Raw genomic sequence first — 15,942 nt, 5'->3', positions numbered from 1 at the left:
AATTCCCGGCAACCACATGGTGGCTTACAACCATCTGTAATGAGGTCTGGTGCCCTCTTCTGGCCTGCAGACATACACACAGACAGAATATTGTATGCATAATAAATAAATATTTAAAAAAAAAAAAAAAAGAATGGTTAGAGCTGGTGGCACACACCTTTAATCCTAGCACTCGGGAGGCAGGCGAATCTCTGTGAGTTTGAGGCCAGCCTGGTCTACAAGAGTTAGTTCCAGGACAGACTCCAAAACTACAGAGAATCCCTGTCTCTAAAAACAAAACAACAACAACAACAAAAAAAAGAGGCTGGGTTTCTCCATCAATAGTGACAGAACATTTGCCTAGAATACACAAAGCCCTGGGTTATAATCCCTGTTCAAAAGAAAGAGGATGTGGATCTGCTACTGGAGTAGTTCAGGAGCTCTCTGTATGAGCTGGCAGGCTCTGGCTAACAGCGTGGGGCCAGATGGACTAGTAATTCCAAGTCACCAGCCACAGCCTTCATCAGTGGTTTTGGTTTTGGTTTGAAACTCAATCTCTCTACATAGTCCTGGCTGTCCTGGAACTCACTATGTAGATCAGGCTGGCCTCGAACTCACAGAAATCCACCTGCCTCTACCTCCTAAGTGCTGGATAAAAGGCGTGCGCCACTACACCTAGCTTCATCAGTGTCTCCAGTTAGCCAGCAGAACTTTAAGCCAGCTCTGCTACCATCATTCTCTCTACAAATACACCAGCAATTCCTATTCATTAGCCTTGCCCATCCCCATTTTTAGTTTGTTTTTGTTTTCGAGACAATTTTTCTGTGTATCAGCCTTGGCTGTCCTGGAACTCGCTTTGTAGACCAGGTTGGCCTTGATCGAACTCATAGCCACCTGCCTCTGCCCACCAAGTGTTCGAATTAAAGACATGTATCACCACCCAGTTCCCATCCTTTTTTTTCCTTTGGTTTTTTGAGACAGGGTTTCTGTGCATAGCTTTGGAGCCTGTCCTGGCACTCGCTCTGTAGACTGCCCCCCTCTTTTTATAGCAGCATTTATTTGGTGGGTTTTGACTATGTGGAGAGTGTAAACCTTTGGAACACTCACTTGATTAGCATAGCGTTTTGGTAACTTCTTGCCAGGGTCAATGTCCATTTCCTCATCATCTTTCTTATCTTCTTCCCCACTCTCCATCCCCGTCCAGTCATCTTCAGCCAGTCTTCTGGCATGGTTCACATAGTCCAACCGCTTGCTGGAGGAGAAGATAAGGTCAGGTCTATGCATACTATACAAAGATATCCTACAGCATACAGATGTCATTCAATTAAAGGATGACAAATTTGGAAGTGACTAGGGAAATCTGGTGGGGGTAAGAAATAACAAAACTTCTTTTGTAAGGTTAAACTAGTGACTGTCACCTCACAGTTCCTAAGCAGGGAACACCCTCTGAACAGTCTTCCTCAGTTTCTAAAGAATGTTCAAAGTAGGGGCAGGAAAAGTGGCTCAGCGGTTGGGAGCAAGACTGCTATTCCAGAGGACCTGGGTTCAATCCCCAGAGCCCACGTGGCAGGTCAGAGCTGTCTGCAATCCAGGATCAGACACCCTCACATAGACATACATGTAAACGGAATACCAGTGCACATAAAATAAAAATAAATTATTTAAAAAATGTTCAAAGTAAACCATCCTTAGAGGAATTTCCAAGACTATCTAGCTGAATAAGCTAAACCCACATTACCCCACTGCACTCCAGATGAGAAACATTTCCTGCCTGGCAGACTCATCAAAAGCCCAGAGATGGGAAGGAGGAAACACTAAAGACAGTGAGAAGTTCAAAGCAAGAGACACTTCTGGGGCATTCCACTTCAGACAGCATGTTGATCTTGTTTGACTTTCAAAAGAAGCTACTTGGCTTACGACTTGACATCTTTGCTGGTGTGATGGTACACATTTTTGATCCCAGTACCCCAGAGACAGAGGCAGGTGGATCTCTGGGAGTACAGGAGGAAACTTCGTCTATATAGTGAGTTCCAGAATAGCTACATAGTGAGACCTTGTCTAAAAAAAAAAAAAAAAAAAAAAAAAAAGCAAAGCACCAAGAGCCTGGTTTGTCCCAGCAGTGATGGGACACACCTTTAATTTTAATCCCAGCACTCAGGGGCAGAGGCAGGCAGATCTCTGAGTTCAAGGCCAACCTGGTCTACAGAGCAAGTTCTAGGACGTCCAGGGCCACACAGAGAAACCCTGTCTCAAAAATGCCAAAAAGAAAACAGGGAAGGAAAGGAGTGAGTGGGGCTGCAATCAGCAAACAACTCAGAATTTATCAGGGTCTGCCTGTGTTAAGCCCATCTACTGGCAGTGCTGTGCAAAATGCAGACGCTATGCAAGTGGTACAGCTGTGGCTGGTTCCTTCCAATTCGCTTTTCCTTATGTTAGGACTCCAAAGAGGCCAAAGATGCACTGAGAACAAAGGACAGGCCTTGACCTCAGAGAGCACAGCCTAACACATAACTATCTTGCCCTTTTCCTGTTTGTTCATTTTGGCATTTAGAATTAAATGTAGGGCCGGTGCACGCCTTTAATCCCAGCACTTGGGAGGCAGAGGCAGGCGGATCTCTGTGAGTTCGAGACCAGCCTGGCAGAGCTAGTTCCAGGACAGGCTCCAAAGCCACAGAAAAACCCTGTCTCGAAAAAAAGAAAAAAAAAAAAAAAAGAATTAAATGTAGGGAAAACATTTCCACCGATTCTCTGTAGAATGAACTTGAACTTCCAAGGGCACTACAGAAACATTTGGACTGAAGGCAGATGGGAAGGCCATACCAAGTCCATCATCAGAATGAGTGAGAAGCCACACATAAGCAATACAGGGAATGTGGGAGCAGAAGTCTAAATTGCAAAGTTCAGTAGTGTTGCCAGGAAAAAATAGAAAAATGTAATCAAATAAGTGAGCTTTTGCTTCAAAAGTTCAGTTTTTCCTTCTTTTTTTTTATATGCAGAAAATGTACGGATAAAAGATAAATACCTGTGGCAGAATTTACCCACCCAACCTTGTGGACAGGAAATAACCTTCTTCTGTGCAGGGGTTCTATGGAGACCAGCCTAGTAGACAGGAATACCCATCTGTGCAGGGGTTCTATGGAGAGAAGCCTAGCAGACAGGAATAACCTTCTTCTGTGCAGGGGTTCTACGGAGAGAAGCCTAGCAGACAGGAATAACCTTCTGTGCAGGGTTCCTATGGAGAGAAGTCCAGTGGCATGTGAATGATTCACAGCTCCCAGCATAAAGAAGCCAAGGAGTTGAAGCACCCTTACGATTTCTGAAGTTCTAGCAACTGGCGGCGCCGCTCACTTTGCTCCAAGGAACTGTACTTGGACTTGTATTGGGATAGGCGAGGGTGTGGGGCAGCCGTGCTGTTCAGTTCTTGAGACACAGAAAAGCTACCAGCTAGGGCCTGACTCAGTTCTTCCATCTTCCCTAGAAAGGAAAACATAAAACGGATTGTTTATTTATTCCATATTTTGATAATAAGGCAGTTATTATTTAAAAGAAAAATCTCACTTAACCAAAATTAGTTATTTCTGTGGAGGGAGACAAAAGATAAATGCGTTATATATTAGTAATAGTAATGTTATTTTCTATTAGTACATCAATAACAGAAAGTTTAATAGCTGAGGGAATAAATCTAAACACCAATCATTAAACAAAGTTCCTTTATTGCCTTTTTTCTGCTTCTCATCACAATAAGCTACCCCTAACATCCAGTGATGTGAAAGAGCATCTTAACTTGGCTCCTAAATAGTTCTAAGTATAATTCTGATGATATTTTTGTTTATTTTTCACCATGTAATCCCGGCTGGCTTCAAACTTACATAGACTTGCCTCTGCCCCCAGGTGTTGAGATTAAAGACATAGTCTACCAAGAAGTTTAGAAAGAAGGAAAGAAAGAAAGAAAACAAGCAAGCAAAGCAGGCGGTGGTGGTGCACGCCTTTAATCCCAGCACTCGGGAGGCAGAAGCAGTAGGATCTCTATGAGTTCGAGGCCAGCCTGGTCTACAAGAGCTAGTTCCAGGACAGGCTCTAAAAGCTACAGAGAAACCCTGTCTCGAAAAACAAAACAAAAGTGCACACAGCACCACTGCACCCAGGATACTGCAAATTCAAGGTCAGGCTGTTCTATACATTGAGTTCCAAGCCAGACAGGAAAACATTAAGGAGGCCCTGTTCCAAAACAAAAACAGAACTGTGGTGAGTCAGACCTGTAATCTCACAATCTCATCTACTCCCCAGGGTAAGGAAGAAGATGACAAATTAAAGGCCTGGCTGGGCTACAGAATAAGCTCACAACCAGCCTGGGTAACCTAGCACGACCCCATCTTAGGAAAAAGAAAGGAGAGAAAAGAAAAGGAAAAGTGAAAATTAGGTGGGACCGGGCTCACTAATGCCTAAAATCCCAGCACAAGGGGATGAAGGCAGGAAAGGAGGATCAGGAGTTCAAGGCCAGCCACGAATATGTAGGGAATTCTAGATAAGTATGGAACTATTGAGACCCCCACCTCAAAAAACAAATGGGCTGTAGAGATGACTCAGGGGGTAGGAGCACTTGTCATTCCTGCAGAGGAACTGGATTCAATTCCTGGCACCAATACAGTGGCTCACAACGAATTTGAGGCTGTCTTTTGGCCTCTCCAGGCAAGCACATGGTGCATACATATAGTTACAAATCTTTTTTAAAAGGGGGTAGCTGGAATTATAGCTCAATAGAGAAGTGTTTCCATTGCATGCAATGCTCCTGGTTCAATTCACAGTTCTTCAATCCCAGCTGGCTTTGGAGCTCAGTGTCAAGTGTTTGGCTTTGATTGGCCGGGAGGGTGGAGTGAGGTTAATACACATGGATTCACCACTTTAACCATTTATGTACACAGTTCTGTAGTGAGGAATAACTTTACATTGTCACCAACTGTTTCCAGCTTGCAAAATTAACCTTCTAGCTGGTTGTGGTAGCGTGCCCACGTTATCCAAAACCTGGAAGGTTGAGACAGGAGGATTTCACCAAGTTCCAATCAGCCTGAGCTACAGAATAAAACTATCTCATTAAAAGGGAGGAAGGAGAGACCGGATGTAGGGTGGGAGAGGACTGGAGAGATGGCTCAGCTTTTCAGCTATTAGGTTAAGAGTACTGGCTGCTCTTCCAGAGGACCCGGGTTCCACATAGTGGTTAATGAGCATCTGTAAAGCAGTTCCGGGGAACTGGAGCCCTCTTCTTTCCCCCCAGCAGTGCACCCATGTGGCACACAGACATGCAAGCAAAACACCCATACATGCTTTCTTTTTTTTTTTTTTTTTGGTTTTTTGAGACAGGGTTTCTCTGTGGCTTTGGAGCCTGTCCTGTTACTAGCTCTGTAGACCAGGCTGGTCTCGAACTCACAGAGATCCGCCTGCCTCTGCCTCCCGAGTGCTGGGATTAAAGGCGTGCGCCACCACCGCCCGGCTCATGCTTTCTTTTAAATGTGCATACATGACACATAAAAATAAACAGGGAGGGCTGGAGAGATGGCTCAGCGGTTAAGAGCATTGCCTGCTCTTCCAAAGGTCCTGAGTTCAATTCCCAGCAACCACATGGTGGCTCACAACCATCTGTAATGAGGTCTAGTGCCGTCTTCTGGCCTGCAGGCATACATGTAGACAGAATATTGTATACATAATAAATAAATATTAAAAAAAATAAACGGGGAAAAAAGGATGGGAATATACTTCCGTTGGTAGAGCATTTGCCCAGTATGCACCGAATTTGGACCAAGCTTTGGGTTTGAAACCCAGGAGGAAAAAAGAAAAAGACAGCAGCAAGCTGCTTTTATATATCCTTAAGACATTAAGAGTGCTTCTTTTAGAAAATGTGTTAAGTGAAATACTATCAGTGTGAATTTAAGGTTGTGTATCAAAGTATTTTTAATACAACTGGGAATATTAGGATAATTACTGAGCTCCCCCCCCCCCCCGCGCAAGGTATCCTCAATAGTATGCCACTGAAACCGACCCTAACGGTACACTAGAGGGTGGCACAAGCCTGCAATGGCAGTAAGACTGAGGAAGGAAACGAACTCCCGAATGTAAGGCCCACGGAAGCCTCTTCCCTAGTCTGACATATGCTCCCTCAAGGCGGCCGTGGACTCTGCCGTCCTCCCTGTCACTACTCCCTACCCACTGTCTCTATTGATGGGGTCATCTATCTCTAGCTCACCCTGCCACACAATAATATTCCTCATGAGTTCAGGTAAGATTCCCTGGCATACAACGGCAGAAATATGGCCAAACCCGACATCCTAGACTGGTTGGCCTCTCCAGGTAGCGACTGGAAAGGCAAAGTATTGGGCGATCGGAAGAAGTTACAGCTAAGTCACAGGAAGCGGACAGGGCCAAACTCAAGACTTACCGCACCGAGAAGTCAGCCGCGCACGCAGCCTCCGCCTCCACGAACTGACCAATTAGCCGCGCTAGCGGAGTTAGACCAGCCCCCCCCCCTTAGGAGTGGCACACCAAACTTCCGGTTCCGCCTACCGTGGTGCACCGCGGGAGTTGAGTGGCGACAGGCCATTACTTCCGCTCTGAGTACGGGATTGGTGTTTATGTGCCGGGAAGGGCTAACAGATTTGGTTTGGTGTATGTTCCGAACTCTGCGTAGATGGTTAGCGAAGCAGAGGCTTCACTCCTGAGCACAAACTTGTCCCGGGTCCTTGGGCCAACAAAGCCCTGACTTCGTGGCCGTCACCTCTCCGCGTCTGCCCAAGCTCTAGCACTGCGCCCACAGCTTGCCTTTGTCTTTGTGGTTTTCTGAATGGCATTCAAGTTTCGAACTAAAAGATGTTCTTTCCCCATTCTCCCTTCTAACTGCGTGGAAAGGAACTTGGCTTGGATCTTGTTAGCGTTCACAGATCCTAGCAAAACCAATAAACAGTGTCTGCACGATAAGATTATTGCTAGGGTGTAAAATAAAAACCCCTTTGGAGTTCCGATGCCAGCCGGGTCTACAGAGAGAGTTCCAGCTCCAAAGCTACAGAGAAACCCTGTCTTGAAAAACCAAAACCAAACCAAAAAAAGAAAGAAAAATCAATCAAACAAACAAAAAAACCTGTCACCACGATTTGCTTACTGAATGCTTACGATGAGCCAGGTGTATTGCTTTACTCAATTTACTCTTCAGTGAACAGGAGTCTGCCTCTGGGGATGTATCTCCGTAGGGTGTTTTCTAGCACGCACTAACGCCTGCATTCTACCCCCAAGACCACATAAATTTGTAGTGGCACCTACCTGTAATCCCAGCATCAGGAGGTAGGCAGATAGAAGCAGGAAGGACAGAAGTTTAAGTTCATCCTCCACTACATAGCGATCTAGAAGCCAGTCTGGGCTACAGGAGACCCACTCTCTGTAGGATTTGGGGTTTGTTTTGCTTTGTTTTTTGTTTTTCAAGACAGGGTTTCTCTGTGTAACAGCCCTGGCTGTCCTTGGACTTTCTTTGTAGACCAGGCTGGCCTCAAACTCAGAGATGCCCCTCCCTCTGCCTCCCAAATGCTGGGATTAAGGGTGTGCGTCACCACATAGCTCTTAATAACGTTTTAATTTGCTGAATGTTTGGCTGTCACAGAACTAAGTTACCCATTACTATCATAACTATACAATAGAAACAAGCTATCAAAAGTTGGTACATGTTGAGTCTTGACAAATCCAGGATGAGGACTGGAGAGATGACTCAGCTGTTAAGAGCAATTGTTGCTCTTGCAAAGAAGACTCAGATTTAATTCCTAGCACTTACAAGGCAGCTCACATTGCCAGCAAAACACTCAAAATTAGAAAAAAAAAAACTAGATGCCTATCTCTTGGATATATAACACCATCCATTTGCATGGGAGCTCCAGGCCCCAAAATTGTATGGAGACCCTGTTTTTAAATTTTTCCCTTATTTGATGAATAAATATTAAACTCCTGCATTCAATATTAGAAAATTGCAGAGTGTAAAACATAAATTCGGCCCATCCTCAAAAAGGAGGGACAGGCCGGGCGATGGTGGCACACGCCTTTAATCCCAGCACTCAGGAGGCAGAGGCAGGAGGCTCTCTATGAGTTCGACACCAGCCTGGTCTACAAAGCTAGTTCCAGGACAGGCTCCAAAGCCACAGAGAAACCCTGTCTCGAAAACCCAAAAAAAAAAAAAAAAAAAAAGGAGGGACAAAATATCACTGAGTAGTGGTGGCACACACCTTTAAACCCAGCACTTGGGGGGCAGAGACAGGCAGATCTCTGTAAGTTCAAGGGCAGCCTGATCTAGAGATAGTTCCAATACATCCAGGACTTTAAAAAAAAAGAAAAAGGTGATAAAATATACACGTATAAAAATATAAAAATAAACCAGGAATCAGGTTGTGGTGACCCTGGACTGTAACCCTAGCACTTGGGAGGTGGAGGCAGGAGAATAGGCCTTCAACCTGGGCCACATGGGATTCTGTCTCAAAGTAAACTGACAAAAATTCTAAGTGAAAGTGCTTGGACCCACCCAGCTTTAGACTTTGGCTTTTATTTTGAGATAGAGTCTAGTTCTATAGCCTAGACTCCCCTCAAAAGTGAGTTTGAGGCCAGCCTGGTCTATAGAGGGTCCAGCATCTATATGAGTTCGTATGCTCCATGGTAGGGACATGAGGGTTAGAAATTTTATTAGGCAAGAAGATCAGAAATGAAAGAAATACAAAGACATAGGATAGTACCCGGAGGGCAGCCCAGTGAATACTGAATCCAGAATACGACACATTTAGTTTGCATTTGCTTGACCACAACAGATGTCACCCCAACGTGTGGCTATGACAATAGAGTTCCAGGATACCCAGGAATATTACACAGAGAAACCCTGTCTCAAAAAGCAAACAAACAAAAAAGCAAAAGAACTAGGCTATAACTTAGTGATACAGTGTTTGTATAGCAAGCATGAATAAAAAGACATAAATGGACTACTGTTGCTAAGAGATGACATAAATACCTCTGGGCAAAGTGGCCACAGCTATTATTTTTTTAGATTTATTTATTCTCATTTTATGTGTATGAGTGTCTGCCTGAATATATGTACGTGAACCGTGTGTATGGCTGATGCTCACATAGGTCGGAAGGAGGAATCGAATCCTTGGAACTGGCATTACAGATGGTTATAAGCTACCGTATGGGGGCTGGAGAGATGGCTCAGTGGTTAAGAGCACCGGCTGCTCTTCCAGAGGTCCTGAGTTCAATTCCCAGCAACCACATGGTGGCTCACAACCATCTGTACTGAGGTCTGGCGCCCTCCTCTGGCGTGCCTCCATACATGGAGGCAGAATGTTGTATACTTAAATAAATAAATTAAAAAAAAAAAAGCTACCGTATGGGTGCTAGGAACCAAACCTTAAGTTTTTCGGCAAGAAAAACAAGTGCTCTGAACTGCTGAACTCTCTCTCTCTCTCTATGCCATATTTATGTAACAGGGTCACATACCTTAGCACAACTGACTTCATAGTGGAAGTGCAATTCATGCTATAAAACAGCACATAGCACCACCAGTCAAAATAAAAACAAAGACGTAATCCATCAAAGTCCATCGTTCCGGGAACATCTCTAAGTGAAATAACCTTGTTTTATTGGCTTCTATAGTACTGCTTCTGGCGGTTCTTTTTAACTGAAGTGTGTCAACCAGGAACATGATTTTTGTGTTCAAAAGTTCACCCTGAGAAAGGTCTGGGACTACAACCAGGATCCCAAGCACCCAATGTAATCGCTGGTAGACTAATAAATACTTTCTATTGGCTTAAAACTATGTCTGAGCGGTCTTCTCTGGTGAATAGCCAAGTTATTTATAACAACCAAACATCCTAGCTGGGCCATCTCTCCAGATCATTCTTCATTCTTTAAGAAGTATTTATGTGTGTGTAGTTATACACAATTAAGTGCGGATGCCTGAAGAGACAAGAGGTATTTCATGCCCCTGGAGCTAGATTTATGGATAGTTAAGTCTGACAAATTGGTCCTCTGTAAGAGTAGAATAGGCTCCTAGCATCTGAGCCATTTCTCTGTTCTCACTTTCAGCAGCGGTGAGAGTTGAGACAGGGTTTCTCTGTGTAACCCTACCTGTCCTGGAACTTGCTCTGTAGATCAGACTGGCCTCGAACCGAATCAAAGGACTGTGCCACCACCACACAGCTCCAGTTCTGTTCCTACCACTGCTTACCTTGAGTATCACTTTGTTATCCACTCCCCAGAGGCTTGTTCTCTTTTTGACACTTGATCTTACCTCTACCACTCTTCTGAAATGGTCTGTAACCCAGTCTGGGCTCAAATTTCTGATCCTTCAGCCTCCACTTCCCAGGTGGTGGTATTAAAGGCACACAACACCACATCAACCTTTTTGTGTGTTTGTGTGGGGAGGCATTTTGCTTGCAAGTATGTCTATGTGCCGTGTGCATGCCTGGAGGAGGACACTGGAGCCCTTGGAACTGTTGTCGTTTCTGGGAAAACAGCTAGTACTCCTGACTGCTGAGTCATCTCTTCAGCCTTTTGTTTTGCTTTTTGAGACAGTCTAGCTGAGTAGCCTTGGCTGACCCTAAACTTGCAGTGTTCCTCCTGTCATTACCTCCCAGATACTTAGTGGACACCACACCAGCTCTAACTTTTTATATAGCATTCTGTTGAGACCAGTCATTGCCTACTATTGCTACTGGTTTGGAAGCTCAAGCTGAGACTCTCGCATACCTTTTAAAAGCTGGCTGTGCTGACATTGGCAGTCTCTTAAAAGGGAGTAGCCTAATTCATTTATTATGCAATCAAATACTCTGACCCATCTTCCATTATCATCTGAAAGGTGGAGAGTATTTAAGTGGGTTGTTGGAAGGGTTATATAGGTTAATACATATTATCTACTTAAAACTGGGTCTAATATTTGGAAGCATCTCATGGTACCTTCCCTGTTTATTGTTTGCTTGTTTTAACTTATTTTGTGTGAATACACACGACACACCACACATGTGGATTCTAGGAATAAACTCAGGCTGAGCAGCAAGAATTCTCCCATTGAGCCATCTTACCTGGCACCTTAATGCCTCCACCTAGAGAAGTAGAGAAAACACATAAAACCTAGCCTTGTCGGGCGGTGGTGGTACACCACCCGACACTCCCAGCACTCAGGGCCGCCAGGGATATTCAATGAGACCCTGTCTCGAAAAACAAACAAAAATATCCTTATCAGTGCACACTGTAATCCCAGCACTGGAGACGCTGAGGCAGGAGGATCACTTCAAGTTCCAGACCTGCCTGAGTTGTATATCAAAACCTGTGAAAAATAAAAGCACTCTCACCCCAAAAATGAACTTAATAGGCTGGGCTCTGTATTCTATTTTATCTGGGCTAAAACTTGATTCTCTCTTCACCAATTCTATTGTTTTGGTTTTGTTTTTTGCTTCGTTTTTGCAGTTGGGGTTAACATCGAACCTATGACCTTGCACATAAGACTAAACACACATTTTACCACTCCTAAGAACATCTGTTTTCAGGAACCTCCCAGATCACTTCTAACCACTAGCTGGCCAAGCTACAGGGTGATCATTTCCTTAGACAAGCAAACACTCCAGGCCTTTAATATGGTATTTCCTGGGGCTGGACTATCAACAGGAAGTCTTGTGGATAAAAACTCTGCCAAAACATTCATTCCGGGAAAAGGGCTGGTGACAAATCTGCTAAGCTTGACCAACACCGTGCAGCCTCCACGTGAGGCTCCCGCTGCAGACCTCACGCCTACAATCCCATCCCCATTCTTAGGGTTCATGAGCTTGTACGATCAATAGATATGGCTAGATAGAAACCTAGGTAAGAAGACAAATATTTACACTTAACAAGGTGGTAGGGGCATTTATTGGCATAAGTTAAAGATTTCTTTAAATGAGAGTGAACACTTAACATTCAAGTTGCATCACTTTATATATAAAAACAAAACAACAAAAAAACTTAACCCCAATTCTCCATCTGTTCAGTCCTATTTCAAGACGATAAAGCAAAGGAGGAAAGGTGTAACGTCCTGCTTCTGCACCACCAACTTTAAGGCACTAGCAGCTAACAATCCCCAGTGCAATACAAAACTGCTTCTCACTGACTCCTAAGACAGTCATTTAATTATCAGTTCAAATTCGAAGAAAATTTCCCGGAACACAAAGGGCGATTCCTCCCATCCCCGGGTCAGTGACCTGTAGTTGCCACGGGGAGAATCCTCGCTAGGCATCCAGATCAAAGTCATCGCGTTCCTCATTGTACTCCAGCACGTGCCGCTTAATCTTGGACGAGTCCACCCAAGTGACAAAGTCCTCCATGCTGCGAGTGACGAGAAAGGCGGGATCGGTGACCACGTCAGGGCCGACGCGGACGTGACCCTGTTCCACAAAGGCCACAGCAGCTTGGAGGTGCTGAGCCATGCGGAGCTTGAGAAGCAAAGTGGGCAGGCGGCGGCGGCAGAAGGACGAGGCTGTGACGGAGTCGCAAAGTTCGAGCGAGCCGCGCGTGGGCACCAGGCCGAGGGCGTAGAGCTTGTCCAACAGCGCCGCCGTGGCGCGCACGCGGAACGGGTCGCGTTCGGGGAGGTCGCGCAGGCGCCGCGCCAGCTCGCGCACGGCGCGGCTCAGCTGGTTGTAGCGCGTGTACTCCTCGCGCCGCTGGAGCCCGTACCGCCGCAGCACGCGCAGCTCGTGAAGGTTGTGGTCGGTGACCTCCCAGTTCAGGAAGTCCACCTGCTTCAGCAGCTTCTGCTCGTGGAACTTGAGCTTCCGCACCATCGTGGAAAGAGCCCGAGAAAGCAGAAAGCACGCAGAGAACGCAGCACAACTTCCGCCTCGGCGCGGGAAGACCCCCGCCCACTCCTCTGAGCCAATAAAAAGAAAGCTGAACACCACGCCCCCATTCCATTTTTTAATTGGTCCAACTTGAAACTTCCTGTCGGGTGAAAGGCCAGAGGGAGGTCGGGAGGGCGTGTCCTGCGAAGGCGGTTGTGCTTCGTAGCCGCGGGTGGGGAGGGGCGGGGACGGGGCTGTCACGTGGCCTAGTTCTTCAACAATTTTATCTCAGGTACCGATCTTTGGTGACTCCCAAGAGAGTTCCCTTCAAGAGCTGCAAACGTCAGTTTCGGGTGAGCGGAGTGACTGCTTTTGAGGGAATTTACTCTGCTAAAAGATGGGTTAGAACTGTGCTAACTTCTCCGCGCCAGCGGTCCCTAGGACTGTCCAAAAGTCCACCCCGGCCAGCATCGAGTCTATCACTGATCTGGGAAAGGAATTCTCTCCTTGACAAATAGTACTGAGCAGCGCCAAACCTATGGCATGCCCGTTTCCTGGTCGTTTCCTAGACTCATGGAATCAGGGTGGGAAGCAGCCCTGACATCTAGCTTTTACTCTTTTGAGACAGTGTGTCTCTCCCTAGGTAACCCAGGCCAGTCACGAAATCGCCATAATCCAACCGGCCTCAGTCTTCCAGAACGCTGAGATCACGAGCATGAGCCACTACGGTCATCATATTTATTTTTATTTTATTGAGAGACAGGGTCTTTCTATGCAGCCCTGCCTGTTCTGGTACTCTTCAGGTACACCAGGCTGGTCTCGAACCCAGAGATCCCACCCACTTCTGCCTCCCGAATGGTGCAATAAAAGGCTTGCTTCACTACTCCCGGTTCTTATTTTACAGTCGATTCTATGTTACTCAGGTCGGTCCGGAGGTTCTGTGTTTCTGACAGTCCTCAGTGGTGAATGATGCCCACCGAATATGAGAAACTCGGTGTAAATATAAGTCCTAGTCCTTTCGTGTGAAAATACCTTGTCTGGCAAGTTTGCTTGACACCCCCAAGCTCCAGAAGGTCTTCCAGTACAGTTCCTGTCTGAAATCACAGAAGCAGAACTAAGATAAAAAATTTCTACTGAACTCCCACCCTGACAGGTCCTTTCCCCTTCAAATCCCTTCAAACCCCACCAAACCCCACCAAAGCGTGCCATGGCACACAATCCCCATTTCCCAGCTGAGGTTGTTGTCCCTCGTCTTTATCAAAGAACAGTCTGCATCGGTTAAGGTTTGGTTTCCAGGTCTGCCCAGATCTAGCATCTCTGGTACAGGAACCTCAAAGCGGTTTCATTGGGGTTGCAATGTCAACCTTTCCTGTCAACCTTTCCCTGGTCTCTCTCCTCTCCTGTCTTCTCCTTTTCCAAATCCCTGAACTTGCAACCAGCCTAACAGTCAATGGATGGACTCTGTTTGATGTCGGTCTAAGCAATCCATGCAAGAAAGTTCCAGGGACAGAGAGTTCACTCTTCTTGTAGCCCAGAGAGACATTTACTGCCCCACTTTCCTTTTCGTCATCCTCAGGGCCTGGAATAAAAAGCTCTGTACAAATGTGGTACAGACAGACATGTACACCAAGTCAGTACACACTCTTAACTGCTGAGCTAGCTCCATCTACAGTCATCCCAGCCCTACAAGGAAATACACTCCAAGCTTTTTATAGACTCTAAAGGGAGTTGAGGTAATCAGTTTAGCAGTTAAAAACGCTTGTTCCAGGCAGTGGTGGTGTATACCTTTGTCTTTAATCCCAGCCCTCAGAAGGCAGAGGCAGGGGGATCTCTTGTGAGTTCAAGCCAACAACTGGTCTACAGAGAGAGTTCCAGGATCGTCAGGGCTACACAGAGAAACCTTGTCCTGGGGAAAAACGAGAACAATAACAAAAACCAGCCAAGTCTGATGATCTGAGGTTGGTCCCTAGGATCCACATGGTGAAAGGAAAGAACTGAATCTCTCAAGCTGTCTCAGACCTCTAAGACATGCACTGCAGCACACACAAAATAAATAAAAATAATAAATTTTTTCTGTTTTTTTGTTTTGTTGTTTATTCAAGACAAAGTTTCTCTGTATAGCTTTGGTGCTTGTCCTGGAACTAGCTTTTGTAAATCAGGCTGACCTCAAACTCACAGAGATCCGCCAGCATTTGCCTCCCGAGTGCTGCGATTAAAGGTGTGCGCCACCACCATTCAGCAATATAAAAATTTTAATCAGAAAAAAGAAATTCAAAGATCACCTTGACTGTTGTATAAGGAACAATGGTGTGTGTGTGTGCACGCACGTGCACAGAAAACATAAGGAGGCTACAGTAGCCATTCAGGTCAGATCAGAAAGAAGGTACCTGAGCCAGAAAAGCAGTACTAAGATGCTTGTAAAAGGGAAATGACAAAATGATGAGAAGAGTCGAGGATGATTTTTTTTTACATCCCAACAGTTTATATATATATGTAATCACCTGAGATGGAGAAAGAAGATACAAGCAGAGAACATTTGGGGATGGGCAAGATCAGAAAGCCCATTTTGTAGATGGTAGGTTGGAGACATCTATTAAAAGTTCAAATAGGGAGGCAGGGGCAGGCGGATCTCTGTAAGTTCAAGGCCAGCCTGGTCTACAGAACAAGTGCCAGGACAGGCTCCAAAACCCTGTCATGAAAAACCAAAAAGTTCAAATAGAGCTGAATGACTTTAATTCCAGCACTGGGGAGGTAAGGACAGGTGAATATCTCTGTGAGTTCAAGACTAGCTTGATCTATATAGAGTTCTAGGACAGCCAGGGCTGTATAGAGAAGCCCTGTTTTCTTTGTGTGTGTATGTATGTGTGTATTTTTTTGTTGTTGTTGTTTTTAGGGTAGGAGAGTTTATATCTTTAATCCCAAGATTTGGGAGGCAAAGGCAGGTGAATTCCTTGAGTCTGAGAATAATAGTTTACATAGTGAGTTCCACGTTAGCAAGGGCTACATAGTGAGACTCTGTTTTTCTTTTTAATTATTTATTTATTTATTTATTATGAGTACAATATTCTGTCTGTGTGTATGTCTGCAGGCCAGAAGAGGGCACCAGATCTCATTACAGATGGTTGTGAGCCACCATGTGGTT

General features: G+C 45.4%; 2 protein-coding genes across 3 annotated transcripts in view; both read right to left on the bottom strand.

The window, feature by feature from the left end:
- Window positions 1-12,299, bottom strand: part of Snupn (snurportin 1) — a 34,557-nt gene extending 22,258 nt beyond the window's left edge. The window contains exons 1-3 of one of the 2 annotated variants that reach the window (XM_026779392.1): window positions 12,222-12,299; window positions 3,291-3,453; window positions 1,087-1,231 (exon numbers count right to left, since the gene is read on the bottom strand). In XM_026779392.1, the coding sequence (XP_026635193.1) occupies window positions 1,087-1,231; window positions 3,291-3,448 (303 nt within the window). In that variant the 5' untranslated portion in view covers window positions 3,449-3,453; window positions 12,222-12,299. Of the gene's footprint in view, window positions 1-1,086; window positions 1,232-3,290; window positions 3,454-6,409; window positions 6,480-12,221 lie in introns of those variants that run through there. The other variant, XM_013346167.2, reaches the window with a different exon arrangement.
- Imp3 (IMP3, U3 small nucleolar ribonucleoprotein) lies at window positions 3,393-12,889 on the bottom strand. Its single transcript, XM_005347407.3, has 2 exons — window positions 12,222-12,889; window positions 3,393-3,453 (listed from the first exon to the last, which is right to left on the bottom strand). Exon 1 carries the CDS (start codon window positions 12,801-12,803, stop codon window positions 12,249-12,251), a length of 555 nt encoding a protein of 184 aa, XP_005347464.1. The 5' UTR covers window positions 12,804-12,889; the 3' UTR covers window positions 3,393-3,453; window positions 12,222-12,248.
- Between the last annotated feature and the right edge of the window lie 3,053 nt (window positions 12,890-15,942).

This window comes from Microtus ochrogaster, chromosome 5, assembly GCF_000317375.1.
Source record: "Microtus ochrogaster isolate Prairie Vole_2 chromosome 5, MicOch1.0, whole genome shotgun sequence".
NCBI classification, from domain to species: domain Eukaryota; kingdom Metazoa; phylum Chordata; class Mammalia; order Rodentia; family Cricetidae; genus Microtus; species Microtus ochrogaster.
The sequence above is the reverse complement of the archived record's forward strand: the minus strand, read 5'-3'. Positions and strand labels throughout refer to the sequence as shown.

Excerpts from the sequence above, each read along its gene's own strand:
- Imp3 (XM_005347407.3), bottom strand. The coding sequence starts at position 12,803 with ATGGTGCGGAAGCTCAAGTTCCACGAGCAGAAGCTGCTGAAGCAGGTG.